Source organism: Vigna angularis, chromosome 1 (assembly GCF_016808095.1).
Source record: "Vigna angularis cultivar LongXiaoDou No.4 chromosome 1, ASM1680809v1, whole genome shotgun sequence".
NCBI lineage: Eukaryota > Viridiplantae > Streptophyta > Magnoliopsida > Fabales > Fabaceae > Vigna > Vigna angularis.
The window spans coordinates 485443-511583 of record NC_068970.1 but is presented as its reverse complement, the minus strand read 5'-3'; the positions used below and the strand labels follow the sequence as shown (position 1 = coordinate 511583).

Sequence of the window (26141 nt, the reverse complement as noted above, 5' to 3'; positions counted from 1 at the left end):
AATTAAATTAGACTTAAAAATTTATGGAACCTGTTATTTGCAAAGTTCGTGTGCTTATATTTGGCTGGCTGTAGAAAACTTTATACAACATTTATTGATTATTTTTTAAAAAAAATCTTAATTTAACATAATTTTAGCACTGATGAGCTGACCAGGAAAATGATATATAAACAAATGACTGAAAGTAACAATCTTTGATGATGGGAAGGGGCAGAAACGAAAAACAGTACACGGAACGTTGGTATTGTCTGTTGCGCGGAGATTTACAAATATTAAGAATTGAAAGCGATTGTTGGCAGCCAGAAACCATTCATCATATTCGTGGTTCCGCTGAAGCCCCGTTTCATAGATACTTTTTCTAAATTCTCTCTTCTCATTTTCTATTTCTATGTTTTGGTGTTTCAGTGAAGTTTATGCTTACCCTCCACCAGGTATTACTCTCCCTCTCCAAATCCCTTTTCCTTATTTTCTTCCTCTTGTCTTTATTTTTCTTGAACCAACCTTTTTTTATTGGTTGTTTTGAAGGGATCAATATAATGGTTCAAACATGCTAATGGTGTATGCTCCTAGAGCTATTCTAAAGTGCCATTTATACCAAGATTCAGCTTCTGCTCAACAAACATACCCATGCAAGATCAATAACAATGTTAATTTGGTGAATTGCAATCCTAAACCTTTTGGCAATCCCTCTAGTAATATATTATTTCATAGTTCCTCCTTCTCTGGGAAATGTGATAAGCTACAGAAGAGTCTTCATCTATTCCATCATGTTGCCACACATAAATGGCTCGTAAGCATGCTTGCTGGACCATTTGACTTGTGTAGTTTAGTTGATTCATCAATTATCATTGCTCTTGCTGATTGATATGTTTTTTTCTTTTTGGCACCATGTTAAGTGTGGGTTACAGGATTCCGTTTCGTCTGATGATGAATATCGTTCTTCACGCAACATAGCCATCAGCTTGTTCAGGCGTTACAGGAACTTCATTGATCGTGGTGGAACCGATAATCTAAAAGTATTACCATTGACATGCCTCCTTTGCATGTTCTTTCAATTCTTTATATTCTAAACCTGTTTGTTTTGTGTGTTTTCACTCTCAGGAGTTCATCAATGCCGGGGTAAATGCATATTCGCTCGGATGCACTGATGAAGGATTGAGGAAAGAACTTATGGATATGAAGAACTCTGGGATTGAAATTGATGTAATGCAAAGTTATGGTGGAAGCACCAGCTTGAAATCTAAGATCATCTCAGAGGAGGTCAGTTATAAACAGCTAATTCTAAGCCATCAATCATGATTATCACGAGAATTTCTTGAGGATTAGCCTTTACTGTAAATTGGTGGAGCTGTGTCTGTGTAGAAGGAGCTGATTTTCTCCATTATGTTTACCAGATTCTTAGAGACAGGTTTGTCTGCATATAAATAAACAGGCTAAGCCTCTTTGAAAGAAGCAACGGTAACAGAAATTATAGAACCGATAGTTGTTAGTTAAGCTTGTTAGTTTATTAGTTTTCTAAGCAACTACTTAATGCTAGCTCTTAATACAACACCAAATTGGCATCACTTGCATTACCTAATATTGGTTACTTGATTTTGTTGGTCATCAATTCTGCTAGGTCTCAATTGTCTTACTCTTAATGACGTGTATCATGCAGGTTGATGAATGCATTTTCTGGTTAAGCATTATATTCCTCACCATCTTGTGCACACCCCAACCAACCATTGTTAGATGGTCATCTACACCTCCGGTGTCAGATGAAGTGAGACTGCAGTGGAAAGGCTTTTGTGCTCTTATAGCAAATGCATATTTCATGAAGGGAATGGCTTGGTGAGATGCCATCCTTGCACCCTTTTTTCCTATATTTTAGTTTTCCTTTTCAAATATGCTTCTAATAGAGTAGTGGTATGTATGATTTTTCCCCATTAAAGAGTATCATCTACCACTACCGTTAGTGGGTGAAGTTTGTTCTCCTTCCTGACTGTAGTGCATAGTTAAAGTTTGCAAGTAACAAAAGCCTATTGGAAATTCACAGTAATGCTTGATATGTGTTTATTGAAGGCTTCCGGTGAAGACTCTTCAATTAGAACAGACAGCTGTTATGGGTCAAGCTGAGAAACCGTCAGTTGTTGCTAGCCGAATGCGATTAGTCTTTAGCACGCTTGAGGTTAGCAGTTTACCTATTATTACGATAAATGTGTGGAAATGGTTAGTGTGCCGACCATGATATATTTTGAGACTTAAGGTGGAACATCGCATGCATGCGATTAAGATTATTATTCTTTATGTCTCGCTGGTCATGCTCATCTCAATACATTGCTAATCAAAATAGAAATAGAATTTAATGTAACTATTTGACTGTTGTAGGTAGTGAGCCCACAGTGGCCAAGAGCATAGAACACGAGATCAAGATAAATCTTCCTCTCAACAATTGCCCGTTGAGTTGTATTCCATGTTTGCTGACAAATGTAGCAGCATTTTGCCAGATGATATTAAAAGGGAAAGCGAATAAAAAACTGGATAACAATGTGGTCTAAGTATGTTCTGTGCAACCATTTGAATTTCTGTTTTGTAAGTCATTTAAGCGATAAGTATATTATACACGTATAAATATAATAATGCCCTTCTAGTGCTTTAAAAATAAAATTTGGGGAACTTACCATCAGTTGGTACATACAATACGGAGGATTATTTCATTCAATGGTTGTTCAGTTTCCCTTTAAACGTTGATTTACATACTTCCCTACGTCTTGCATGATCCACTTTGCAATCACTTTCAAACCAGTAACTTGGGATGCTTACACACGATAACGTCCAAAATCATATTTGAAAGTCTTTTTAAGACAACGTCCAATTAACAACTTTCTCTTCAGCATGAAAGAACACCACAAGGGTATATTACAATCAGTGTTAAGAACACAGCAGAAAACAAAAGTTTTGGGAGAATGCACTGATTCTTTAACTCAGAACAACTGTGATTTATAAAGCCTTTACAGAAAATTGAAAGATACACGTTCTGCCATGTTTACAACCTACCAATGACAGTTACCAAAATAAACCCAAGAAGAAATTCCCAAGACTTCACCAGTTAATATCTAGCTTTCGGGAAGAAAGAACGAAGGAAGCTCTATTTCCCACCTTCTCGAGAAGGGAAAACAAACTTGTGCCTAGACTAGCCAAAGGAACAAATTTCTGACGAAAAATAAATCGGTCAAAATTGAACTCTGATAGCCATGGTCTTAAGTTAGAAATTATCACATATCTGGAGAGGTGACAAATTCACTAGCATCTTTCAGTACTCTCCTTGCACGCCAATAAATAGCAGTAGCCTTTTCTGATGTCCCCATCTGCACAATCAACCGAAAAAATAAAGCCATGGATGCATCACTTGGATTGAATGATAAACTATCCGCTACACATAGGTACAAACCAGATATGGAAAGGGATTTAAAAACAAGTCAAAGTGCAATTAAAGCAGTTTCCTAGCAGTAGTAATACCAAAAGGGGGGAAAATTTACCTTGGTCTCCATGCGATAATAATCTTGCCATAAGCTGACATTTTGGTCATAAGTTGCGAGTGCAGATTCATACAACTTTCTGGAATTTATGAGACCATCTTTATCTCCTATTGATGCAAGGTTTGTTTCCAAGTCAATGCAATGTCTATGTAACGCAAGGCCAGGATGCGGCAAAGCTAGATATCTGCAATGAGAACCAATTGAGGAACTTATTATAGATTTAAGACATAAAACCCTGTGGAATAATGTTTTGGTAACCAGTACCCTGAGGTAATTCCACTGCACATACCGTTTGTAGATATCTCTAGTCTGCTGAATTCCATCTTTTTGAAGTACAAAACTTACAATGGCAGAAGAAAGGGAAAACCCATTTTCACTGCCACCATCTCTGACCAAAGTAACAACAGAAATCTCTACCAGTTTATCAAAATATTGTCTTTGATTTGCATAGAATTTAAGGGCCTGTATTAAAGAAGAATAGAAAGATGAACTATATGAAGAACTTTGCAATTTTAATATTATAGAAAATAGTTCAAGTGACGGACAAATCCATTCAAAAGCTGACAGAATAAATAAAAATGCATGAACATTTAATAAAGGAGGAGCGTACATAAAAATCTTTTCAGCACTAAGTACATGCATTCTTTTACCAATTTCAGTTTCAAGTTCAACCGGCAAACACTTCTTTACAAGACGAGAAATAAGTTAAAAGCCAACAGCTATTTTTCAGCAATAATGAATCATTAACAATAACCAATTAACATTGAATCTTCCGTAGGAAAAAGCATATGGAAATCATATTGAAAAAGGAAAACCAGATAATTCTAACCGAGATACGGTTCAAAAATCAAATAATCAAGGAACAAATATTGTATAGTTTAAACCCTGAACATAAATTTGTGTTAAAAAAGAATTTGATTGGAACAGAATTCAAGATTCGATTGACCGTATAAAAACAGAATCAAGATATGATTGACCGTAGAAAAACAGAAACAAGATATTGGTGGTAACAGTACCTTTGACCACAAGTGATATGATTTTGAAGCAGAAACTTTCATCAAACTTTGTTGAAAGAGTTCAAAAAGGGTTTGCAAATCAGCATCACTAGGCGTAGCAGAACTTCTTGTGATGTATCTAATTTCAATAGTAATCCTCAACACCCATAACTCCACCGATTCTGCAAGCTTTCCACTGCAAAGCTCTGCTGCCAGTTTCCGAGCCTCTTCCAGTTGTCTCAATTGCAAATGTAAGGACACGTGCTTGCAAGCAAGATCTTCAGTTATACATCCCATGCTTTCAGCCCTTCCGTATATTGACAGGAGATGTGATATATAGTTTACAGCCTGACCAGATGGCCCAATTATATTGGTTTCTCCTTCTTTAGGAGCTATAATAGCCGATAGAAAATTTGCATACAAACTAAACATAGTTCCTGATGATATATTATTCAAAGCCTCCTCATAAACCTACAAAACATATAAGGGTAAAAAACATATAGGGGTCAGACCCAAGTTTCACTACACCAACAGGCACATAAGAAAAGAATCATTGAAAAATCCAACATTACCACGATCTAACAAGCATTATTCCTAGAGCTGGGATACAATTAGATGGAATTACAATAACAACCTCCATCAAATATACCTATATTTCCTAGATTCAGGCTAAAGCAGTCATAAATCTCAGTCACCAAAATAGCCTTTAGTGAAGTACCATGTTCCCTACGATTTCAGAAGTTCCCAAAGATTCATACCTGAATAGCCTTTTCCAGCCGAGGAATTATGAACTCTTCACTTATCCCCTGACCATTTTCAAGATCACATTCACGCCTTGCAAGCCAGTCCCAAAATTCCGGTTGTGATGAAAAATCCCTCTTCGTGTCATTCAATATCTTCTTACACATATCTTCGTAATCTGACAAATTTGTACCCTCCAATATTTCTAAAAATCGCTTCCTAAGACTGAGACTTGAAGGGACAGCTTCAACCGCTCCGCCGTATACAGTCTTGAAAATGTTCATACCATGTTCTGCAAACAATTGCTGCTTCTTTTTCGATTGATCACTTCCAACATTTGTTCCATCATCATCATCACCCTCCACTTTTTCATCCAGAGACATGAACAACTCTTTGTTTTCATCCCTCCATTGTTTTTCATCATCACGGGTGAGAGTTCCCTCATCCTCACCCAAAGCAACCTTCCGTGCCTTCAACTTATTAAGGTAGGTAAGTTCCATCCGAAGATACTCCACCCAAAGATCTTCCGAAGTTGGACAAACTCTGAGACCCTCCTGCATCAAAGCACGAGCAGCCGCAACATTCAAGTTGCGATCAAATTCCCAAGCCGCAGCATAAATCCAAACTCCCGGAACCTTTGGATGAAACCTAATAACTTTAGCCAATGCCTGCATATTATTCAAAACAGCATTGTTCAGCATTGTATGAATTACATGTTATACACGCATATAAATACATGTATCCCATATATGAAGAATCCAAACGAAAATGCAATGAAAATGTTCGGAGAACAATTGAGTAAAACAAGATTAAGTACCGTCTTCATCCTGCCATTTTCTCTGATCCTGCAAAACTCGAGATAGCGAAACCAGAGATCGATGTCGCCCTTGTAGCGCTTCAAAGCGAGCTCGTAAATCTCCATAATCCTAAGCAAGCCAGCGACATCCGACTTGGACTTCTTCAGCTTCTTGTTGCCTTGCTTTCTAAATTCCCGCGCTACGGACTTCTTGCGGAGCTCGCGGAGAGCGTCGAGTTGAGTCTCATACTCAATATAGGCCAAGAAATCCTGCTTCAGAGGACACGGACGCTTCAGCCTGTACTCGAATTTTCGCCGCTGCTTCACAATCTCGGCGATTTCGCGGCGGTTGAAGAGACCACGCTGCTCGAGGTCGTCAAGCTCATCTACCATGCGCTCCAATCGGTACTGCACCACGTCCGCCATGTTGCTTGGTTTCGAACACCGTCAAACAGAGGAGCAGCGCGAGGAACTACGAAGCTTTTAGTTTCGAACCTGAACCTATCTTTCTGCAGTTGAGGTAGAAGGAGGGTTTTGCTCGTGTTGGGACTCTTATTGAAAACGGCCCAACCATTATATAAACGAACCTTAATAATGGGATGGGCCTTTGTGGGCTTCAATTAAAAAATAAAATAAAAAGCCCACCAACCTTACTAGATATTGAGAAACAAAAGATGTGCAAAATACACATTATCCAAGAAATTTTTTGAGTGAAAAATGAAATACCAAGACAAAATTAATATATATATATATATATATATATATATATATATATATATATATATATATATATATATATATATATATATATATATATATATATATATATATATATATATATTTGTTTAATCCTTTTTTTTATCTTATCTCTACTTGTAGGTAGAACACTGAATTAAAATTTAGGTACATTTTTGTCTTAGTAAAAAAATTAGTATACTTCTGTTTTTAATTATATTATTGGTATAATTTATTGATCGATTTTATTTATATTCTGCCTAAAAATATAATTAAGTACCTTTAATGTGAGATCATCTTCCAAAAACTTTTTTTTTTCTACTCACCATATTTGAACCCGAAAACTTGATTAAGTATATATCTATTATGATCCTTGTAACAACACTAGTCCAGATTGTTTAGAAATAGTTAAATTGAGGTAATGTTGTTAATGTGAAAAGGAGGGTTGTAACAACAACAGTCCAGATTTTATTTTATTTTAAAATATAATTGAGTAAAATAGGAATATAAAAAAAAATGTATGCTTATATATTATTATAGAAAAATAAATATCATAAATATAATATATGTATAAGTTATTATCTTTTTCTTTATTAGTTCTAAAACATAATTAAAAGTAAAATGGAAAATAAAATTGTTATAGATGAATTATTAAGGTAAAACAGGTACGCGCATGGAAAAAATTAAAAGTTAATAAATTAAAAAACATTTTCTGTTTCAATCATTCTAAAAGAAAACATTTTTAAATATAATCTCAATTATTAGGGTTTTACTCAATGATTGTTAATATATCTCATTTATTTTCTGAGATATATATGTACGCCCTCGAATCCAAAACTTTTTTGCTTTATACTATACTATACAAAAGTATAAAAGCAAACGCATACTGAGTCAGACAAGAGGACGTTGAAGAAAAGACTACATTGCGCAGAGTCACGGGTGGCCATACTTTTGGTTCACGTACTTCCAAAAATGCTGCCTTTTTTCTTCTTCAGCATCTGATTTATTAATGAATACGTGAAAATGATGGAACTTGGAAGTTCATACATACTACAGATGCAGCAGATACCTCAGCATCTCAAAAAAATATGTAAATTGAAATACTGGTAGTAAATATGCCACCCTCTCGTGACATGGTGCAATTGCAATGCATGTAGCTAGCTACAACCTAAATAAATCAAACGATGAAACTAGAAAGGCCTTGTGCGACGACCACTTGCCCTGCCACAAAGAAGGGCATTCTTTGGGACAGGATATTCGTCTCTCCATGATTTGGAAGGTGTATACACTCTCAGATAAAATTGTTGTCCCAAGTATTGCCTTGCCCAATTCTCAGACCTTATGTTCCACATTCCCACGTTGTCTAGTGCCATGTAGATTGCAGTCCACGACCTTGGATACACCTGTACGGTGCATCTAGCAACTGTGTCTCTCAGATTGTAGTGTACTCTACTGTCTTGTGTCCACTGCCCGCTGCCAAACCTATTCACCTCACAAAATCATATGTTAGTTCTTGTGACACTGTAGTTCCATGAATGCAATGCAGATTTAGTTAGTTAAATAGTAAATAGCTGAGACATACCCTACAACAAAGAAGGAATAGCCATCAATATGCCATGACTGCACAGAATCCTCCCAATTTTGGAACACAATCTCCACGAATTCGTGGAAATTGGCCCCCATGACAGAGGTTTGGAGGTAGGCATTATTGCCACCGTTAGGAATGGTAGGAATGCTTCCAACGTAGAAAACTCCTTGGATGTTGAAGTAGTCGGCTAATTTCAATGGGGTATCTGGTGCAACGTATGAGACACCATTGACAGCGTACCTCTGCTTGCCATTGATGTAAGGAGCCGAGTTTGCCAGCATGATGGTCCGGCTTGGTTGAATCAATCCATAATGGTAAGATCCCTGAGGGTTTGGTCTTGGCCCACTTGCAGTCAGGTTCCACCTGGTTTGGGATCATCAAAACAGAATATATACTAAGTTTATTGGCAGATAAGTTACAGGTATAATCCTAACAAGTGCATGTAATAGTTAATGCAAAGTTTTGTCCTGTATTTGGTCCCTTAAGTGCGTATATCAGTTGACACTTCACACTTTCAAGCAACAAGGAAACATAATTACCACTTCAAGGACCAAATTGTACATTAGCTCAATGTGCAATAGTATGTACTCTAATAGTTATAAACTTAAACAACAGAATAGCAATATGCAACCAAAAGAATACCGGATAGTTCTAGCCTGATAAACTGATGATGTAATATCAAGGGTAGGCCCTGGAGGAACTGGTCCAGATACCCCAATGCGTGAATAGCTATAATGAAGAATGGAAGTTGTTGTGAGTATCCGTGTGGTGAATCTTGTAGAGACAACTATGTAGTAATCCTTGACAGGTTGATCAGCTGTGACCAGCACGGAATAGGACTGTCCAAGATGGATGTCAAGGGAAGAATAGGAGTTTTGGAGGGTATGAGATCCTTCTACCTCCACAAGTTTCAAACTGTGGCCCTGGATTCTAAAGTTGATTGATGTTGTGAGCCCCACATTTGATATTCTGAATCTATAAGTCTTACCTACAGATAAGGCATTGAAACAGTGTAGTGATTAAAGGCGTGCCTTTTGAAAATTAACAATGGTAGCAGAGCACAAAAGAAAGTTCAGCAAAGCCTAGAGTTATTTGGCTACCTACCTTGATCAACAGTGAATGTGTTTCCATTCCAACCGCGTCCATTGATAAGAAGGCCATCAGGGAAGGGGAGATTATGACCATTCTCTAGTACTCGTCTCAGTCTCTACAATAACAAAGGGTAAGTATAAATGTAATGATGATGAGAGGATGTGAAGAGAGGATAAATAGAAATGAATGCAAGGGGTTTACTCGGTGGTCAAGCTTGAACCAATCTCCAGCAAGAATGGTAAAGTCTCCAGCAGGAGGAGGGAAAGGGACAGGAATGAGAGGGCGACTCCAAATTCTGATGCCACCAAATGCTCCAGCAGCTTTGTGCATTCCAAGAGATGGGAAGTAGAAATAACTACCAATCTGGTCTTTTACCTGAATAGCATATGTGAGGTTCCTCCCAGGTGGAATTGGGCAATTTGTGCCCTCCACTCCATCCTGCCAAGAGTTCCTCCTGTGCTGTAAGCCATTCCTGCAGAAAACATGCTAACATCATCAAATTCTGACAAACACAATTGTTTCTACCTGCTAAATAAATACACTATATAATTTGTGTTCGTCATAATCATTGGTATTGATTGGACGTTGGACAAACAACCTAGGAACAACAACAGTTCTGCAAAGTTAGCATTTACATTTGTTCATGAAATATGATTTGATATCCCTAAACATGTCACATTCGAGTTTCTCTTCACATAGTTTAACAAGAAGCAAACTTGACGTGAGAATTCAATTCCATCTTGAGTTGAACCTCGAAAAAGTTCCTGCATTATAATGTTGTAAGAATTTAACTGAGAAGACTGGTCAAGTAATAAAAGAAGGTTTATGTTTGCAGGGTTGAGAAGATGCCTGTGAACAGTTTTGAAATCCCATGATCTGATGAAATCATGGTAGTAATTTACCGTCCCAAATTCAGTAAGCTACTGTATTAGATTCCTAAGTTGCCAACTGCTCAAATACACTATTTTAATAACAGGGATCTATATAGTCAGTCAATTGCAAGATGCCCAAACAGAATATTGTAAAGATGAATACTTTTATGCAGCCACTCATGGAAACATAATCCACACGTCCATTATAATAGGACACAGATTTTACCATAAAGCGTCATTAAAAAAGGGAATCTAACCTCTAATTAGCTCTTTGTTTGAAAGTGGTTTTTACAAAAAAAAAAAATCTCTGATTGATCGATTATAAAAAACAGGCCAAAAAAGATAGCATTGACAGAGACAAAAAAAGTTCACAAGTTTGCATGCCCCCGTATATAGCAAGATTTCCCCTCATATTCATGTACTGAGGCAAATTAGTAGATTTCGTTTAAATATCACACTAACTTGATAAATTAAATATAAAGAATCATGTGGGCTCTGAATTTCTTTTTCCAGGGAAGGAAAAAACCGAATAAGTTCACCTGATCTATCAGAAAAGTTAAGGAACGGAAAACGTAATTTTGATGGATAAGAAAAGGTAGGAACTTCTAATAGTTTTTATTCAAAATCTGCACAGAAAATGTATAACTTTCATGAAAGGCATGCTTCCAGGACAGAAATTAAGGAACAAAAGCAGAACAATTCAGATAGGACTAGGATGCAAGAATGTACCAAGAAATGAGAAATGGCTCTCTGAGGTAGTTATAGACATTGATAATCAAGTTGTCATTTGTAACAGCGTCTATTTGAGGCCCCGGAAACTGGCCATTAATCAAGATCCCCTGCAAGATTGGAACCAAAAACCACATTGAACCCAAAAATCTTCAACAAAGGTTACCCCAACCTGTGCTGAGCATAAAGCTAGGAAATTTTTCTTTCTGAGAAGAACAGAGTGGCAGTTAGAAAGTACCTGTTGCTTAACACCAAGAGGGTAGATGTCGCCGTAGGTGACCTTCCAAGTGAGGTACCGATAAGGGTCTTCACAGTGGACGAAAGCAAAAAGAAATGTGACAAGAAGAACGATGAAAGAGAGAAGATTACACTTGCATGGTCTCATTTTGCATACACTGACCTCAGAAGAGCAAGGTGTGGTAACTTGCTGCTTATAATGTAGTGTGAACCTCTACATTATAGATCTGTCTGTGTTTGTTTTGTTTTTTATTTTGTGTTGTTTATTAGAAAACAGATTTATAGCAGAGATCAATAATACAGAAAACAACCTACAACAAAGTCTAGAACTAAATGTTTCACTTTTTATAGTTTCTCCTCGTCCTTCTCCTTTGGTAGTTTTTATTTTACTTTTGTTTGCAATTTTTTTTGGTCGGTGGAAGGAACTTTGCGATAAGTGAAAATGGAGGACATATTTTTCCTTGGAAAATATGTATTTAATAAAATTGTTAAAATATAATGATCATTTCTCTTCTTCTGTAAAAGTTCACGGCTGTAATATTTTTTATCATTATATAATATTTTACTTTCTTATTTCTTTTCAATGATTCAATGATTCCATGTGAAATTTAGAATTATATTTAGATTCTCAACAATAAATAAATACAAATTTTACTTTACATACTAATTTGGTGAATTAAATTAAACTTAAAATTCACTCCAATTAAAACTTGGTTAACTAATTACAAGAAAAATTACAATGTTTTTATCTAATTAATTATTTTTGGGTGTATTTACGTGGTTTAAGAGAAGAAAAGTGGTAACCTACGATGGAGAGGCAGGGCAACAGTGAAGTTTTGTTTGGTAGCGAAAGCAAAGAAAGATGGAGTGAGTTGTCATCCAGTTTAACAAATAAAGGACCATCGTGATCACATGCTTCACAGTGGTCCCACTCACCTGCATCCATATAACATGTTAAATCAACAAAATATACAGCAGAGTGTCAGCTCTAGCAGTAACAAATACCATCCATTTTTCACTTGCACCAAGACTCATGCTAATATTTGTAATTTTTTTTCCTTAGTTTTGGTTTCTGTATTTGTAATGATATCGAAGTTGATGAATTCAAGTCACGTGCATCTGACATTTTACAGCTACTTATCCCTAAGCCTGCTAAGTTATCAAGAAAAAGAATCCAATTTTGTGATTCAACCTCAGAAAATGATTTGTTTTTGTGGTGTGATGATAAATTCATTTTCTGGGTATCAGAAAGTAAGCCGTGTGAGTCAGAGTTTAAGTATTTATATCATTTTGAACTGGTTCATATAAACCTTCCACAACTGGGCATGGTTTAATTCCTGCAATTAATGAAGTTGTGGAGTTAAAGAAGCATGGGAGGTGCAGGATCAAGCGTTTGCATGGCAACACGAAGATGTTGTTAGAATTATTATGAAAAAAACTGAAGGTGAAGCAGATTTCTAAAGGCTCATGATTGGTATATTTATAGTGCATTCATTTACGGTCACTACTGACAATACCAACAGAAAAAGAATCAACACTTTCAAACTTAAATACAACATTTATATGTAGTGATTGGTTTATTTGTAGCGCATTCATTTGCGGTAATTTACACAATTACGTTACTAAAATCAAGAAAACCTTTCTAGTTTATGTAAAATAATATTAAAATATTTACAAAATGAAGAAAAGAATGGTAATAGAAGTTATTATTAACAATTCACAATATGTATCATTATTATTTTATTAGTTTGTATAATTAAAACGGATGCATAAGAAGCTATCATATAAATAATTTTAAAAAATTTATTAAAAAATATTTTTCTAATTATTATAAGATAATGTCAATGTGTCAAGTGTATATAAACTAAGCATTTCTGTCGGTCAAACAAGTGTTGATAATGGTTTAGACGGAGTGAACAAAATATTAAAACATAGATCAAATAATTATTATACTGTTCGGAAAGTCAAACTTAGAAAAAAATTAAAAATAACTATTTGCCCAGTTCTTTGAATACTCTTGGACATATTAGGTTTTAAAAACACTAGAAACTATAATTTGACTGTAAGAGGACCAATCTCTACTTGCTTCGAGATTTAGTAAGAAAAATCATCGTAACTAAGTTCATGTTTAGGTTTTTCTTACAAAAACTTTGGAGTTTTGGATAATACAATATACTTTGTTTTTATCTTTGTCTTTCAATTTAATTTTAAATCCTAAAATATTGTTTAGGATTAACTCCTTTTTTCATTATTGCAGCATTTGAAGTATTAAACATTTTTTATTATCAGGATTTATTTTCTAGTAAATCGCTATACTAGTATTTATTTCTCTTTCTCTTAACTTCTACTTTTTCTCACTTTTTCAACTAAGGATGATAAGATGTGAAGAGAAATATGATGGACCTGCATACCTATAATAAAAAAAGTATCGAAAGTATTTTAGTATCTTGGTCTACTTAGATCTATCTTGTTAGTCAATTTAGGTTTATTTTATTAGTCTGCTTAGATTCATCTTACATAACCCTTATTTATATAGATTAATGACATACTTGTCCGCATTTAGTTTTTATAACTCGTATTGACTTAAGTTTCTAATATTTTGTAATATATTATATATGTTTTTCCAAAGTAATATGTTCATTTACATTTCTTCTCCATTTCATCACTTATTTTTTCACGTCTATTTCATTTAAAAGTAATTTTCTCATTCATTTTTCTTCTCTTACTTTAATATATTTTAAAATCATTTCTATTTTTAATATATTTATACTTCAGGATTAGAAATTATAAAATTATAAATATTACTTATTTTAAGAAATAAACTTATAAAATTTATTATTTTTATTAATTTAATTAACTAAAAATAAAGTTATTAAATTCTTGCATTATAAAAGAAAAAAAAAGTTACAAAATCAAATAATTTCTTCCTGCGGGTAACATATACCAATTCGTATTGTCATTCCTATTTCCCAACTTTTTCAAAGCACGTTCTTTTCTTTTCAACTTTTTTTTCATCTTGCATCTTTTTTCTTTTTTCCTTCACTTCAATTGCAAATCAGTAAATACTTATTTCTTAAAATTTCTTAGAAGTGTTTTGAATTAACTAAATGAAGTTTTTGATATAAAAAATAATCTTATAAAAGAAATACATGTTTCTCGTATTTTAATTAATATTTAAAAAATAACATTAATGTACTGGGTGACCGGACGGTTAATCCCATCCTAGCCAAAAACTATAAATACAAATCAAAGCTAAGACCTTGTGATCGCATTTATTACTATGCATTTATTATTGTTACATCGGACTACCGAACAGACCGTTTACTGACTTTAACATCGGAGAACCTTTGGTAGGTATACATCCGGATGGTAGGATGAAGAAGAAGGCTTGAATTGAAAACCAATTAGTCTCAGGATAGAAATTGTGTAGATATTAGGAGTGACTTGACCCATCCCAAAACAATTACCATGAAATATTGTTTGACGATTTATTTTTTAAAATTGAGTTTTATTTAAAGATATAATTTAGAAAATAATAATACAAATTTTATAGATAAAAATTAGACTTTTATTTTGTTTAATTTATAAGTTTCTTTCTTTAGGACTTCGTAATTTTTGAACCATTTACAAGTTAGGTGATGTTGTTTTTTGGTTATGTTATAATCATTAGGAAGGAGTAAAATGGATCGGTGAGAGTTGAGTTTGGAGATTCGATCTTTGATAACTTATAATTTTGTTAGATTTTCTACTAGTTTTCGAAGATGTTTAAGCTAACAGGCATAATACATTAAAACCAAATAAGAAAAGTTAATATATACAATAAAATATGTTTCGGATCATGGTCAAACGTTAACTTAAATCATTTTCTGATTACTTGTTTTAATATTATTTTATCTTTGTTTGTGTAAGTTATTCTGCAATTGTTTAAATTAGTTTAGATTCATTCGATTAAACAATCAATACTCTAATAAATATGTTGTAAAAAGTTTGAATAACTATATATTTAATCTATATAAATAGTCTTTTTTTTCTAACTTTTTGAGTAATAATTACAATCTAATTCTACTTAATCTTAATTAGTAACCTGTTTAGATTAATTAAATGATTAATTCATTTTGATCATGACCAATTGATCTTTTCTATGCTTAAACTATAATATAATATGTTTAACACATCTAATACAAATTTAATTTTTTTATTGGTTTAGATATTGAAGAGTGTTTCATCCTGCAACTCGAACATCTTATCTTACACTTCCAAAAATTTAATTGTTACCCTTTTAACATATGCACCTATAACTTTTTCAAAAATTTCTTTTTTAATTTTAATAAATATCATTTTATTTTCTTCTCTTTCTTATTAAAGACATTTTAATAAATATTTTTTCTTTCTTATTAAAGACACTCTACACCACCTTAATAATAATTCTAATTTAATTTAAAATTTAAATATTATTTAATATAATTTTATATTTTAATAATTATTAAAATATGATTTATATTATAATAATAGCTATATTGAAAAAATAAAAATAAAAATAAAAAATAAAATAAAATAAAATAAAATAATAAAAATAAAAATAGTATAAAATTTGATTAATATATTCAAATATATTAAAATATTAAAAAAAAGTTAAATAATTATTAAATTTTAAATAAAAACATAAATTTTTAAAAATTTGTTTATTAGATATCAAAATCAGTTTTGTCTTTTATTTAAAATTTAATCAATATTTAATTTAATTAAAAATTATAATATTATTCATATTTTTGTAAAATAATTATTAAAGTATGATTTATATTTTTATAATAGTTTTATTAAAAAATAAAAATAAGAGTAATCGTGAAAATAAAAATAATATTAAAAATTACATTTAATATATTTAAATATATTAAAATATTAAATTAAATTAAATAATTATTAAAATTTAAATAAAAAACAAAATTTTAGAAACATATGTTTGAGATCCGATAAATTTATGATACGGATATGGATATCCGATAAATAAATTTTTCTAAAATTTTAATTTTTATTTAAATTTTAATAATTATTTAATTTAATTTAATAATTTAACACAATTTATATATTGAAATATATTAAATGTGATTTTTAATATTATTTTCATTTTTATTTTTACTTTTATTTTAGTTATTATTTTTTAATAAAACTATTATAACATATTTTAATAATTATTAAAATATAAAAATATAATAAATATTATTATAACTTTTAATTAAATTAAATATTGATTAAATTTTAAATAAAAAATGAAACTGATTTTGATATCGATAAACAAGTTTTTGAAATTTTTTGTTTTTATTTAAAATTTAATAATTGTTTAATTTTAATATTTTAATATAATTTAATATATTAAATCAAATTTTATATTATTATTATTATTATTTTATTTTTATTTTAATTATTTTATTTTTATTTTTTTAATATAGCTATTATTATAATATAAATCATATTTTAATAATTATTAAAATATAAAATTATATTAAATAATATTTAAATTTTAAATTAAATTAGAATTATTATTAAGGTGGTGTAGAGTGTCTTTAATAAAAAATGAAAGAAAATAAAAAGATATTTATTAAAATGTCTTTAATAAAAAAGAAAATAAAATAAAATAATATTTATTAAAGTTAAAAATAAAAGTTTTGAAAAAGTTAGAACTGCGAATGTTAAAATGATAAAAATAAAATTTTTAGAGTTTCAGGAGATGTTGCATGTATAGGATGAAATACTTTATATTGAAAGCATGTGAAGTAGATTGTTATTTTTATGATTTTAAGTATGATGCTTCTCTTACATATAAGGAACAAGTTTAAATAGCATTATATAGACAAAATAATCGATAATAATTATTTTATAATTTTGAATTTAAAGTACTGTTTTATTTTGGTACGTGAAATTCAAATATTACTTATATTTACTTTTGAATTTTGGGATATTACTTATATTTACTTTGAATTTTGGGATATTACTTATACTAAAAAGTAAAAGTACTTATTTTCATTTTTTTTCCTCTTTTAAGTGAAATTAGTAGTTATATTTGATTTTTATTAAAAGAGAAATATTTGGAATTAAAGAATAATAGTGTAAATCAAATAATCTTTGTATATTTTCATAACAACAACTTATTCGTGTTTAATATGAACATATAAACTCATCAAATATATGGCAATAAACTCATCCACATTTTGTTTAAAGATCTGTATTCTTATCATGCCACCTATGTCATTTATTCTTAAGCTTTTTAGATTTATGGTAAATTTAAGACATGTAATTATGAAGAAATTTCACATCAACTATATACAAGATTAATTAAAATATATATATAAGGAAGATAATTATTACCCTACCGTACATAATAAAATATTAACCGAGTGGTTACAAACAAACAACCGGATATTCAGGTAATTTGTTTATATCTTATTCTGTTTATATTTTATTGGGCTTATATTAGCTTAGGATCTAAGGTAAATTATAAATACGAAGCCAGGGCCGAAAGCCAGATACGTTCCACTTATACATTATTATTCTACGTTACTCTCAAATACTCAACAGTGAGAACCATTCCCTAAATATTCGACCAAGAGCCGAGGCTCTTCAAATCACACGCCTAACTTGAGCGTCGGAGTACCTTTTGCAGGTATATCCCCCCTCGTCAAGAAGGAGACCGATCGGCTTGCGCCAACACCGATCGGCCAACAGTAGGAGTTTGGAGGCGAGCGAGCGGCCCAGACGCGTCAGCAGGTTAGTCTCTCGGTCCCCAAAAATATCTACCGAGACATTTTGGCGCCCACCGTGGGGCCAAGCTTCAAACCCAATGATGACCACGAGGAGCATGGATGAACAACAAAGCACCAGAAAGATGATTAGAAACCACAAAGAAACCAAGACGAGCGTTCGGTCTCGACATCACTATTTCAGATCAACCGTTTAAATTTTCGACAAAGTGAACACTACAATAGATGAATCATCATCTCTACGTGAGACGTCATCAACAAGATATATCAAAATCCACACCATCAACTATGCAAGTGCAGACTAAGATCTAGTCATAAACAGACTTCATGCTTAAAGTATCATGGAATTCAATTAACGAAGGGGAAGTCTCCTATTGCAAAGACTGATTGCCAATTTTGTCAGCAAAGTTCATAATTCACGACCTAGTTCAAATACCGAGCGGTAAATCCCTCTCGGGAGAGAGGTAAAGCCCTCTCAAAGCCGAATGGTAAAGCCCGTTCCCTAGGAAGCACTCCTAGGTCGAAGACCGAGCGGTAAATCCCTCTCGGGAGAGAGGTAAAGCCCTCTCAACGACGAACGGTAAATCTCGTTCACTAGGAAACACTCCTAGCTCAAAGCAGAGAGGTAAAGCCCTCTCAAAGCTGAACGGTAAAGCCCGTTCCCTAGGAAGCACTCCTAGGTCGAAGACCGAGCGGTAAATCCCTCTCGGGAGAGAGGTAAAGCCCTCTCAACGACGAACGGTAAATCCCGTTCACTAGGAAACACTCCTAGCTCAAAGTAGAGGTAAAACCCTCTCAAAACCGAACGGTAAAGCCCGTTCCCTAGGAAGCACTCCTAGATCAAAGACCGAGCGGTAAATCCCTCTCGGGAGAGAGGTAAAGCCCTCTCAACAACGAACGGTAAATCCCGTTCACTAGGAAATACTCCTAGCTCAAAGCAGAGGTAAAACCCTCTCAAAACCGAACGGTAAAGCCCGTTCCCTAGGAAGCACTCCTAGGTCGAAGACCGAGCGGTAAATCCCTCTCGGGAGAGAGGTAAAGCCCTCTCAACGACGAACGGTAAATCCCGTTCACTAGGAAATACTCCTAGCTTAAAGCAGAGAGGTAAAACCCTCTCAAAGCTGAACGGTAAAGCCCGTTCCCTAGGAAGCACTCCTAGGTCAAAGACCAAGCGGTAAATCCCGCTCGGTTAATGTCGAAGGTCGAGAGGTAAAACCCTCTCAACAAATGTCGAAGACCGAGAGGTAAATTCCTCTCGGTTCCTGTTGAAGGACAAGCGGTAAATCCCGCTCGGTTAATGTCGAAGGTCGAGAGGTAAAATCCTCTCGATAAATGTCAAAGACCGAGAGGTAAAATCCTCTCGGTTCCTGTTGAAGGACGAGCGGTAAATCCCGCTCGGTTAATGTCGAAGGTCGAGAGGTAAAACCCTCTCGATAAATGTCGAAGACCGAGAGGTAAATTCCTCTCGGTTCCTGTTGAAGGACGAGCGGTAAATCCCGCTCGGTTAATGTCGAAGGTCGAGAGGTAAAATCCTCTCGATAAATGTCAAAGACCGAGAGGTAAAATCCTCTCGGTTCCTGTTGAAGGACGAGCGGTAAATCCCGCTCGGTTAATGTCGAAGGTCGAGAGGTAAAACCCTCTCGATAAATGTCGAAGACTGAGAGGTAAAATCCTCTCGGTTCCTGTTGAAGGACGAGCGGTAAATTCCGCTCGGTTAATGTCGAAGGTCGCGAGGTAAAACCCTCTCGACAAATGTCGAAGACCGAGAGGTAAAATCCTCTCGGTTCCTGTTGAAGGACGAGCGGTAAATCCCGCTCGGTTAATGTCAAAGGTCACGAGGTAAAACCCTCTCGACAAATGTCGAAGACCGAGAGGTAAATTCCTCTCGGTTCCTGTTGAAGGACGAGCGGTAAATCCCGCTCGGTTAATGTCGAAGGTCAAGAGGTAAAACCCTCTCGATAAATATCGAAGACTGAGAGGTAAATCCCTCTCGGTCCCTATTGAAGGACGAGCGGTAAATCCCGCTCGGTTACTGTTGAAGGTCGAGCGGTAAAACGCTTTCAGTTCCGCCAACGCAGCCTCCCTCAAACTCATCAGTCCTATAGTTAACCACGGCTAAAGCCAATCGCTTAACTCGGACTTGGGGGGCATAATGTACAGTATAAAATATTAACCGAGTGGTTACAAACAAACAACCAGATATTCAGGTAATCTGTTTATATCTTATTCTGTTTATATTTTATTGGGCTTATATTAGCTTAGGATCCATGAGGTAAATTATAAATACGAAGCCAGGGCCGAAAGCCAGGTACGTTCCACTTATACATTATTATTCTACGTTACTCTCAAATACTCAACAATGAGAACCATTCCCTAAATATTCGACCAAGAGTCGTGGCTCTTCAAATCACACGCCTAACTTGAGCGTCGGAGTACCTTTTGCAGGTATATCCCCCCTCGTCAAGAAGGAGACCGATCGGCTTGCGCCAACACCGATCGGCCAACAGTAGGAGTTTGGAGGCGAGCGAGCGGCCCATACGCGTCAGCAGGTTAGTCTCTCGGTCCCTAAAAATATCTACCGAACTAGTTTTGTGAAGATAAAATAAATTTAAAATAATTTTCTAGTCATTTTAATATCTATGACTTAGATATCCAATCATATAAAGGGATTGACACCACTCTCTACTCAAAACTTTAAGGCAATGAGTTAATGAATCTTTCATCTTTATACAGTGCTCTACTTTTTCATTTCTATCCAATGTCAAACTTAGATTCACACTTGTATTCTCAACAATCTCGTCCTCAAGGGTGAGTCCTTTCCACATAGGTACACTCTCCCTTCAGAGGGAAGCATTTCCAACCAACCACAACCACGAGTAGCCCTTCGTACCATAGTTCATCTTAACGAGACTTGCTTACCTTTATCCTTTGCCAGAAAAACTTTCGGTATAGGGTCGGTCACTAAGATAAATCATCGGCTTTGATACCACTATTGGGTTTATCAAGAAGGAAGTTCACTGGGAAGACACAATATCAATGAGATATGAGTCCAACCATATAAGGGATTGACATCATTCTCTACCAAAAATCTTAAGGCAATGAGTTATGGGTCTTTCATCTACTTTCTCATTTTTATCCAATGTGAGACGGAAGCTCACATTTGGATTCCTATACGCTAAAAACAACTACTTCCCTTTCTTACAGTAATTCAATCAATAGCTTTAAGTAAGTATATTTGTAAAATTTTGATGAGCTAATTTTAATGCTGCAATTTCAAGCATCATAGACATGAATAACATTGATTTTTCATCAAAATGTTCATCCATATGGCCAATTCAACTTTTAATACTTCAATAATCATTTTACCGCTTGTAATAAGTTTAAAATACTCACTTACAACTATCAAATACTTAAAATAATTAACATGAACAACTTAAAATATTGCTTTCAATTTCATAATTTAAATTTCTTTAATTAAATGAAATACTTAAACAATATTATGAAAAACAAATTACAAATAATTACTTGTAAAAAGTAGTTTGAATGAGAAAGCTAATAAATCACACAACGTATAAATTGAATAATACACACTTAAGAAAGATTATTATAACAAAGAAAACCAAAATTATATGAAACCTATTCTTCTTTTGAAGTTACAAATCCAATACAGAGTAGGATGAATGGAGAATAAAGATTATATAAAAATGGTAAAAGTTGACAGCATTTTTTGAATTACTTTTGTTGATAACTGAGGGAGAAGACCCCATCTGAGTTTTCTGGGGGCAACATTTGCAGTGATGAGCAGTGAATGAATTGAGTAATGATGGTCCAACCGAGTAACCAATGTTGAGGTGTGAAACACCATCTCATTCACAAACCTATTTATGATTTTGCATTGAAACGGAATCATACTGCCAACTAAATAAATGCTATCTGAAATGAAAGCAGGACAAGGCCAATGGATCCCTCATATAATCAATACTTCACCACTCAAATGCCAAGGATCCTTCTGTTGCCAAATTATCCACCACAGAAGTCAGAATAACTTTCTTACAAATTTTACCACCAAGAATGTTAGCACTTGAATGGATACATTCTTTTGAAAAGTCTTGATTTCCTTGATGATTATTACAAGGATAAAGAACCAGTGGCCATCTCAGCATGTATTAGCTCGAATTCTCGATCAAATAACCACTTCCATTCGTATTATAATGTACTTGAATCATTGAGAGTTTCTGTAAGCAGAATAATAAATTTCAAGGATGAATGACGCTTGAATTTTATTACGGAAATCACATTTTTCAGAATTTTGAACTAAATACTTAATATTCTGACAGAATAGCAAAGAGATTTAACACGTGAGGATTTCAAAGTAAATACCAACCCAAGCAAACCACCGAATTTCAGAAGTTATGCAAGCAAGCCACCAAATTTAATGAGTGTAGTCAGACACCCTATTACTATTGGCTAAATTTTTGGTAATGTTGGACTCTTTTGGCAGAAATAAATCAATATTTCCATGAACTTAGGGACGGGATTGCCACCTGTCGGCAAGTATTCCGCATACACGGATTACACTACCAACCATTCAATATTAACACCTTAAATGCTCAGTCAGATAACCTAGTATCCTAAGCAACTAGAGATTGCTGGCCAAAATAAAATGATACAATAATTACAGAATAGTATGACTCATTTGAATTTCAAGAAAAATGCAACACAGAGGAGGGGAAATTATATATTATATCAAAGGCAGATTGAAGTTCTGAAAATACAGCATTTGTCCCCATATACAATGTCAGTAACGTCTCCATTACATTTTTCATGTAATCTGTACAAAATTGCATGCAAAACATGCCTAAGATACAGAATCGGTAAGAGAGTGAGAACATCAAAACAAAGGGTTCACCGGACAGCCAGATTCTCCAGACAGGCAATTACACACTAGAAATTGTCAAAAGCAGACCATAATGATCACTAGGCAAAACTGGAAGTACCAGTTGTTTGATCTCATTTCTTACTTTCTTCTCTTTGTTGTATGAAAGACCAGGTATTACTTCCATCCCAATCATGTCAACACTAATTATCTTAAAATCAGTTAAATGACAAATGAAGCGATCTAGTCGCTTTTGGAGAGTACGGTTGCCTGTCAACATCTGGTTCGTCTTGGTGTCATAAGTCCAACCACTTTCATTTGGCCTTAGTTGAGCCCAGGCATCAATCCATCCACCTTGCAACGGATATTGGCCATCACCTTTATCATCCCAGTTCATGTCACCTCCAAAAACAACATTTGGCTTATTATCGAGAAGGTTTAAAGCCTCATTGGCCTGAACTACTCTTTCCTTGCTGAACATCTGATCCCATTTGGGGGGGCCTGGACAGGGACTCTCAAGATGGCTAGTGGCAATAACCAATGACTTGCCACTTTCAGCTTCAACTTCGGCAATGCAAAGTTCTCTTCCCATAACGGAATTGCTGAAGGGCTTGTTGCAGAAAGACTTAACAGGCAGTTTGCTTAGCTGCAATTGCGTACACAGGTATACCAGAAAACATAAACTACCTCTTCGCCAAATAAAATGCTCACTTAAAAGTAAATATAACCTCCAACAACTGTAAAAAATAACTTCTAGCTAAATGCAGACAAGCCATTAATGACAAACCAGCAACAAGAAGTTCAAAGGATAGACAATCACGATTACTATAACTATTATAACGTATCAGCACAGATTTATCAATATGACCCTATGAACAGATTTGTTCCTACTTTCAAAACCTATGAATAAACTGCATGTTAGCAAAAAAAAACTCGTGCCAAGCACACAAAAAATGGCGACATATTTACCGTGAAGTAATATCCAGGTCATCAAAATAAATGCAGCACATGGGATATAAAGGGGTCCAGTCTAGAACACACCGAACAAGTATGTATCAATAGAGGCAAAGGTTTAAAGATATCAAACTTACCACCATACAGAAGTATGGTCTTGAATAAGCCATCTCAGAAGAAACCGAGCAACGGTACACACTCCACCACGTGGATTGCTTGAATATGTCATATATATTGGGAGTCACCTCCTGAGGCGGCAGCGGTCCAAATTACAGAAAGCGACAAAACTTCAAAAAAAGTCATCAAATAAGAAAGACAGCTAGGAGCACAAATATTGAAACCTGGAAGCAGATAAAGTCAGGGAAATGCAACTGAACAAGATCACCAATAGCCTCCATCCTCTTCTGCAACTCCAAATCTTCCCGGAACCAGACATTGTAACTCAGTATCTTAAACGTACTAAAAGCTTTTCCCGACTCCGCATTATCTGCAACATACAATAGCATTTCATAAAGCACGTATTTTGCAGACATTACAAAAAATAGAAACGCATAAAAAGACGCTCACCATCGCCGGTGGTACGTGTAGGTGTAGCCTTATTGAACAGCTTAACCTTCTTTGAAGTATCATCATCATCCTCGACAACATGAACTTCATGGATGGCCTTTCTTTTGTTGCAGGGTCGAAGAGGGAAGAAAACAGAGCCAACGGAAGAATCGCCGTCAGTGGCGTCAGTCAAGTCGTCGAGATGGGAAAGGGAGAGAACGGGGCATCGAGTAGCGCAGACTTCGCAAGAGGGGTTGTTGTAAGGGTTTAAGAAAGTGCAAGCCTTGCACGACCATTTCGGGGGCGACGAAGACGAAGAAGAAGGACCGCTTGGGGACGCGGGGGACAAGCAGATTTCGCACTCCCGCTTTTGAGAAGGAGGGTTCACGAAAGTGCATTTTTTGCAGGCCCAAGACATCGGAGATGAAATGCGAACCGATCCAAATTTTCTAGGGTTTATCAGAAACGATGATGAAGCAAGTGAAGAGAAGAGTAATCGAAGAGGCATTTCAAATTTCATGCCGTTTTTGAACGACTATCAAAACGCAACGCTTTGAAAAAGGTTAAAACGGCAACATTACAAGCCGTACGTCGAGTGTCGAGTGTCGAGTAAAAATGAGCTAAAAAAAATAGTAAAAAAATGAAGCTAAAAAATTTGTAAAAAGGTTCGATGCATAATGAGTTGATGAAGTAAATTGATTTCTTTAAAATTATTTTATTTCTTTTATTTTATATATTTATTGTAGTATATTAAATTTATTTGACTAATGGTGTTAGATGTATGTATTTTTAACTAGAATATAAAAAAACATTTTTCTATAAATTAAATGTACAAACTATAACAAAATAATTGTTGTTTGTAGGTTACATATCAACTCAATTCAATTAGGTTCAAACTCATCTTCAATCCGAGTTAAAACCTCTTTCAACCTCGTTTAACATGCAAATTAAATTAAGTAAATCAATTTAGTTTAATTCACTTTTAAAAGACAATGATTTTTTTAGGTCTCAACTAAGTTAACTTTAAAATTTGAATCTATTTTGACATATCCGTACCTACATTCATTTTCAATTTACCATACATTTATATAAATATTATTAAAAAATCTGTTATACATTTATTTGTTAAACGTAAAATTAATTATGTTAGAATACTTAAAATTATATTTTTTAATTTACTGAATTTATCACACTGACTATTTTGCCCTTTTAAATTGAAGAACACTGCTGAATTTTAATTGGTTCAACAAAATGATACTTATTAAGTTTATCGTACTAGTATATATTTTGCGATAGTTGCCACAACTTTAGTAGAGACTAAATTTACCTGAATAATTTCAATAATAATAAATTTGAGCTCGTTTTATCAATTTTAGGTTCTTATTTGATTAACTCTACATTTGACTAATACAAAATTTAGTCATTTAATTATATTAACGTTTGAAAGTTTTTTAGTGATTAAGCAATTATTTTCTCTGAATATTAGTATACGTAATAAGAAGATTTCAATATCATTGATAAAATTAGAAACCAAACAAGGTATCAATTGCGGGGATAGCTCAGTTGGGAGAGCGTCAGACTGAAGATCTGAAGGTCACGTGTTCGATCCACGTTCACCGCATTCATTTTTACCTTTTTCATTTCTTTATCCATTCATGTTGACATATTTAATTAAATCGAATATATATTTATAATTATTGTAACACA

The 26141-nt window shown here is 34.1% G+C and overlaps 4 protein-coding genes and 1 non-coding gene across 5 annotated transcripts; 2 read left to right on the top strand and 3 right to left on the bottom strand.

Moving 5' to 3' along the window:
* Positions 1 to 204: 204 nt before the first annotated feature.
* On the top strand, positions 205 to 2701 carry LOC108319839 (uncharacterized). Its single transcript, XM_017551130.2, has 7 exons — positions 205 to 431; positions 526 to 790; positions 897 to 1016; positions 1102 to 1260; positions 1658 to 1830; positions 2062 to 2167; positions 2368 to 2701. The coding sequence occupies exons 2-7, from the start codon at positions 548 to 550 to the stop codon at positions 2395 to 2397; spliced, it is 831 nt and encodes a 276-aa protein (XP_017406619.1). The 5' UTR covers positions 205 to 431; positions 526 to 547; the 3' UTR covers positions 2398 to 2701.
* A 234-nt stretch (positions 2702 to 2935) lies between these two features.
* On the bottom strand, positions 2936 to 6610 carry LOC108319830 (uncharacterized). The gene is made up of 6 exons (XM_017551118.2): positions 6072 to 6610; positions 5272 to 5922; positions 4535 to 4984; positions 3808 to 3980; positions 3519 to 3702; positions 2936 to 3347 (listed from the first exon to the last, which is right to left on the bottom strand). Exons 1-6 carry the CDS (start codon positions 6474 to 6476, stop codon positions 3255 to 3257), a joined length of 1956 nt encoding a protein of 651 aa, XP_017406607.1. The 5' UTR covers positions 6477 to 6610; the 3' UTR covers positions 2936 to 3254.
* A 1139-nt stretch (positions 6611 to 7749) lies between these two features.
* LOC108322382 (L-ascorbate oxidase homolog) lies at positions 7750 to 11616 on the bottom strand. The gene is made up of 7 exons (XM_017554459.2): positions 11305 to 11616; positions 11067 to 11176; positions 9667 to 9937; positions 9478 to 9580; positions 9016 to 9361; positions 8368 to 8736; positions 7750 to 8267 (listed from the first exon to the last, which is right to left on the bottom strand). The coding sequence occupies exons 1-7, from the start codon at positions 11449 to 11451 to the stop codon at positions 7976 to 7978; spliced, it is 1638 nt and encodes a 545-aa protein (XP_017409948.1). The 5' UTR covers positions 11452 to 11616; the 3' UTR covers positions 7750 to 7975.
* Positions 11617 to 22771: 11155 nt separating this feature from the next.
* On the bottom strand, positions 22772 to 24953 carry LOC108334596 (uncharacterized). The gene is made up of 4 exons (XM_017570465.2): positions 24456 to 24953; positions 24230 to 24375; positions 24026 to 24136; positions 22772 to 23580 (listed from the first exon to the last, which is right to left on the bottom strand). Exons 1-4 carry the CDS (start codon positions 24940 to 24942, stop codon positions 22996 to 22998), a joined length of 1329 nt encoding a protein of 442 aa, XP_017425954.2. The 5' UTR covers positions 24943 to 24953; the 3' UTR covers positions 22772 to 22995.
* A 1029-nt stretch (positions 24954 to 25982) lies between these two features.
* TRNAF-GAA (transfer RNA phenylalanine (anticodon GAA)) lies at positions 25983 to 26055 on the top strand. The gene has a single exon. It is a non-coding gene; the product is annotated as a tRNA-Phe (tRNA).
* The last annotated feature ends 86 nt before the right edge of the window (positions 26056 to 26141 follow it).

Bases quoted from the DNA above. Each gene is read 5' to 3' on its own strand.
- LOC108319839 (XM_017551130.2), top strand. From the start codon at position 548: ATGCTAATGGTGTATGCTCCTAGAGCTATTCTAAAGTGCCATTTATAC. The intron at 1,017-1,101 runs GTATTACCATTG...TTTCACTCTCAG, and splicing joins GTGGAACCGATAATCTAAAA to GAGTTCATCAATGCCGGGGT. The intron at 2,168-2,367 runs GTTAGCAGTTTA...TGACTGTTGTAG, and splicing joins TAGTCTTTAGCACGCTTGAG to GTAGTGAGCCCACAGTGGCC.
- LOC108319830 (XM_017551118.2), bottom strand. From the start codon at position 6,476: ATGGCGGACGTGGTGCAGTACCGATTGGAGCGCATGGTAGATGAGCTT. The intron at 4,985-5,271 runs GTATGAATCTTT...TATGTTTTGTAG, and splicing joins GGCTGGAAAAGGCTATTCAG to GTTTATGAGGAGGCTTTGAA. The intron at 3,981-4,534 runs GTACTGTTACCA...TCTTTAATACAG, and splicing joins CATATCACTTGTGGTCAAAG to GCCCTTAAATTCTATGCAAA.
- LOC108322382 (XM_017554459.2), bottom strand. From the start codon at position 11,451: ATGAGACCATGCAAGTGTAATCTTCTCTCTTTCATCGTTCTTCTTGTC. The intron at 9,362-9,477 runs GTAGGTAGCCAA...CCTTATCTGTAG, and splicing joins CACATTCACTGTTGATCAAG to GTAAGACTTATAGATTCAGA. The intron at 8,737-9,015 runs GTATTCTTTTGG...ATCCCAAACCAG, and splicing joins TATCAGGCTAGAACTATCCG to GTGGAACCTGACTGCAAGTG.
- LOC108334596 (XM_017570465.2), bottom strand. From the start codon at position 24,942: ATGCCTCTTCGATTACTCTTCTCTTCACTTGCTTCATCATCGTTTCTG. The intron at 24,376-24,455 runs GTGAGCGTCTTT...TGTATGTTGCAG, and splicing joins TACACGTACCACCGGCGATG to ATAATGCGGAGTCGGGAAAA. The intron at 24,137-24,229 runs GTTTCAATATTT...CTGCCGCCTCAG, and splicing joins CTGACTTTATCTGCTTCCAG to GAGGTGACTCCCAATATATA.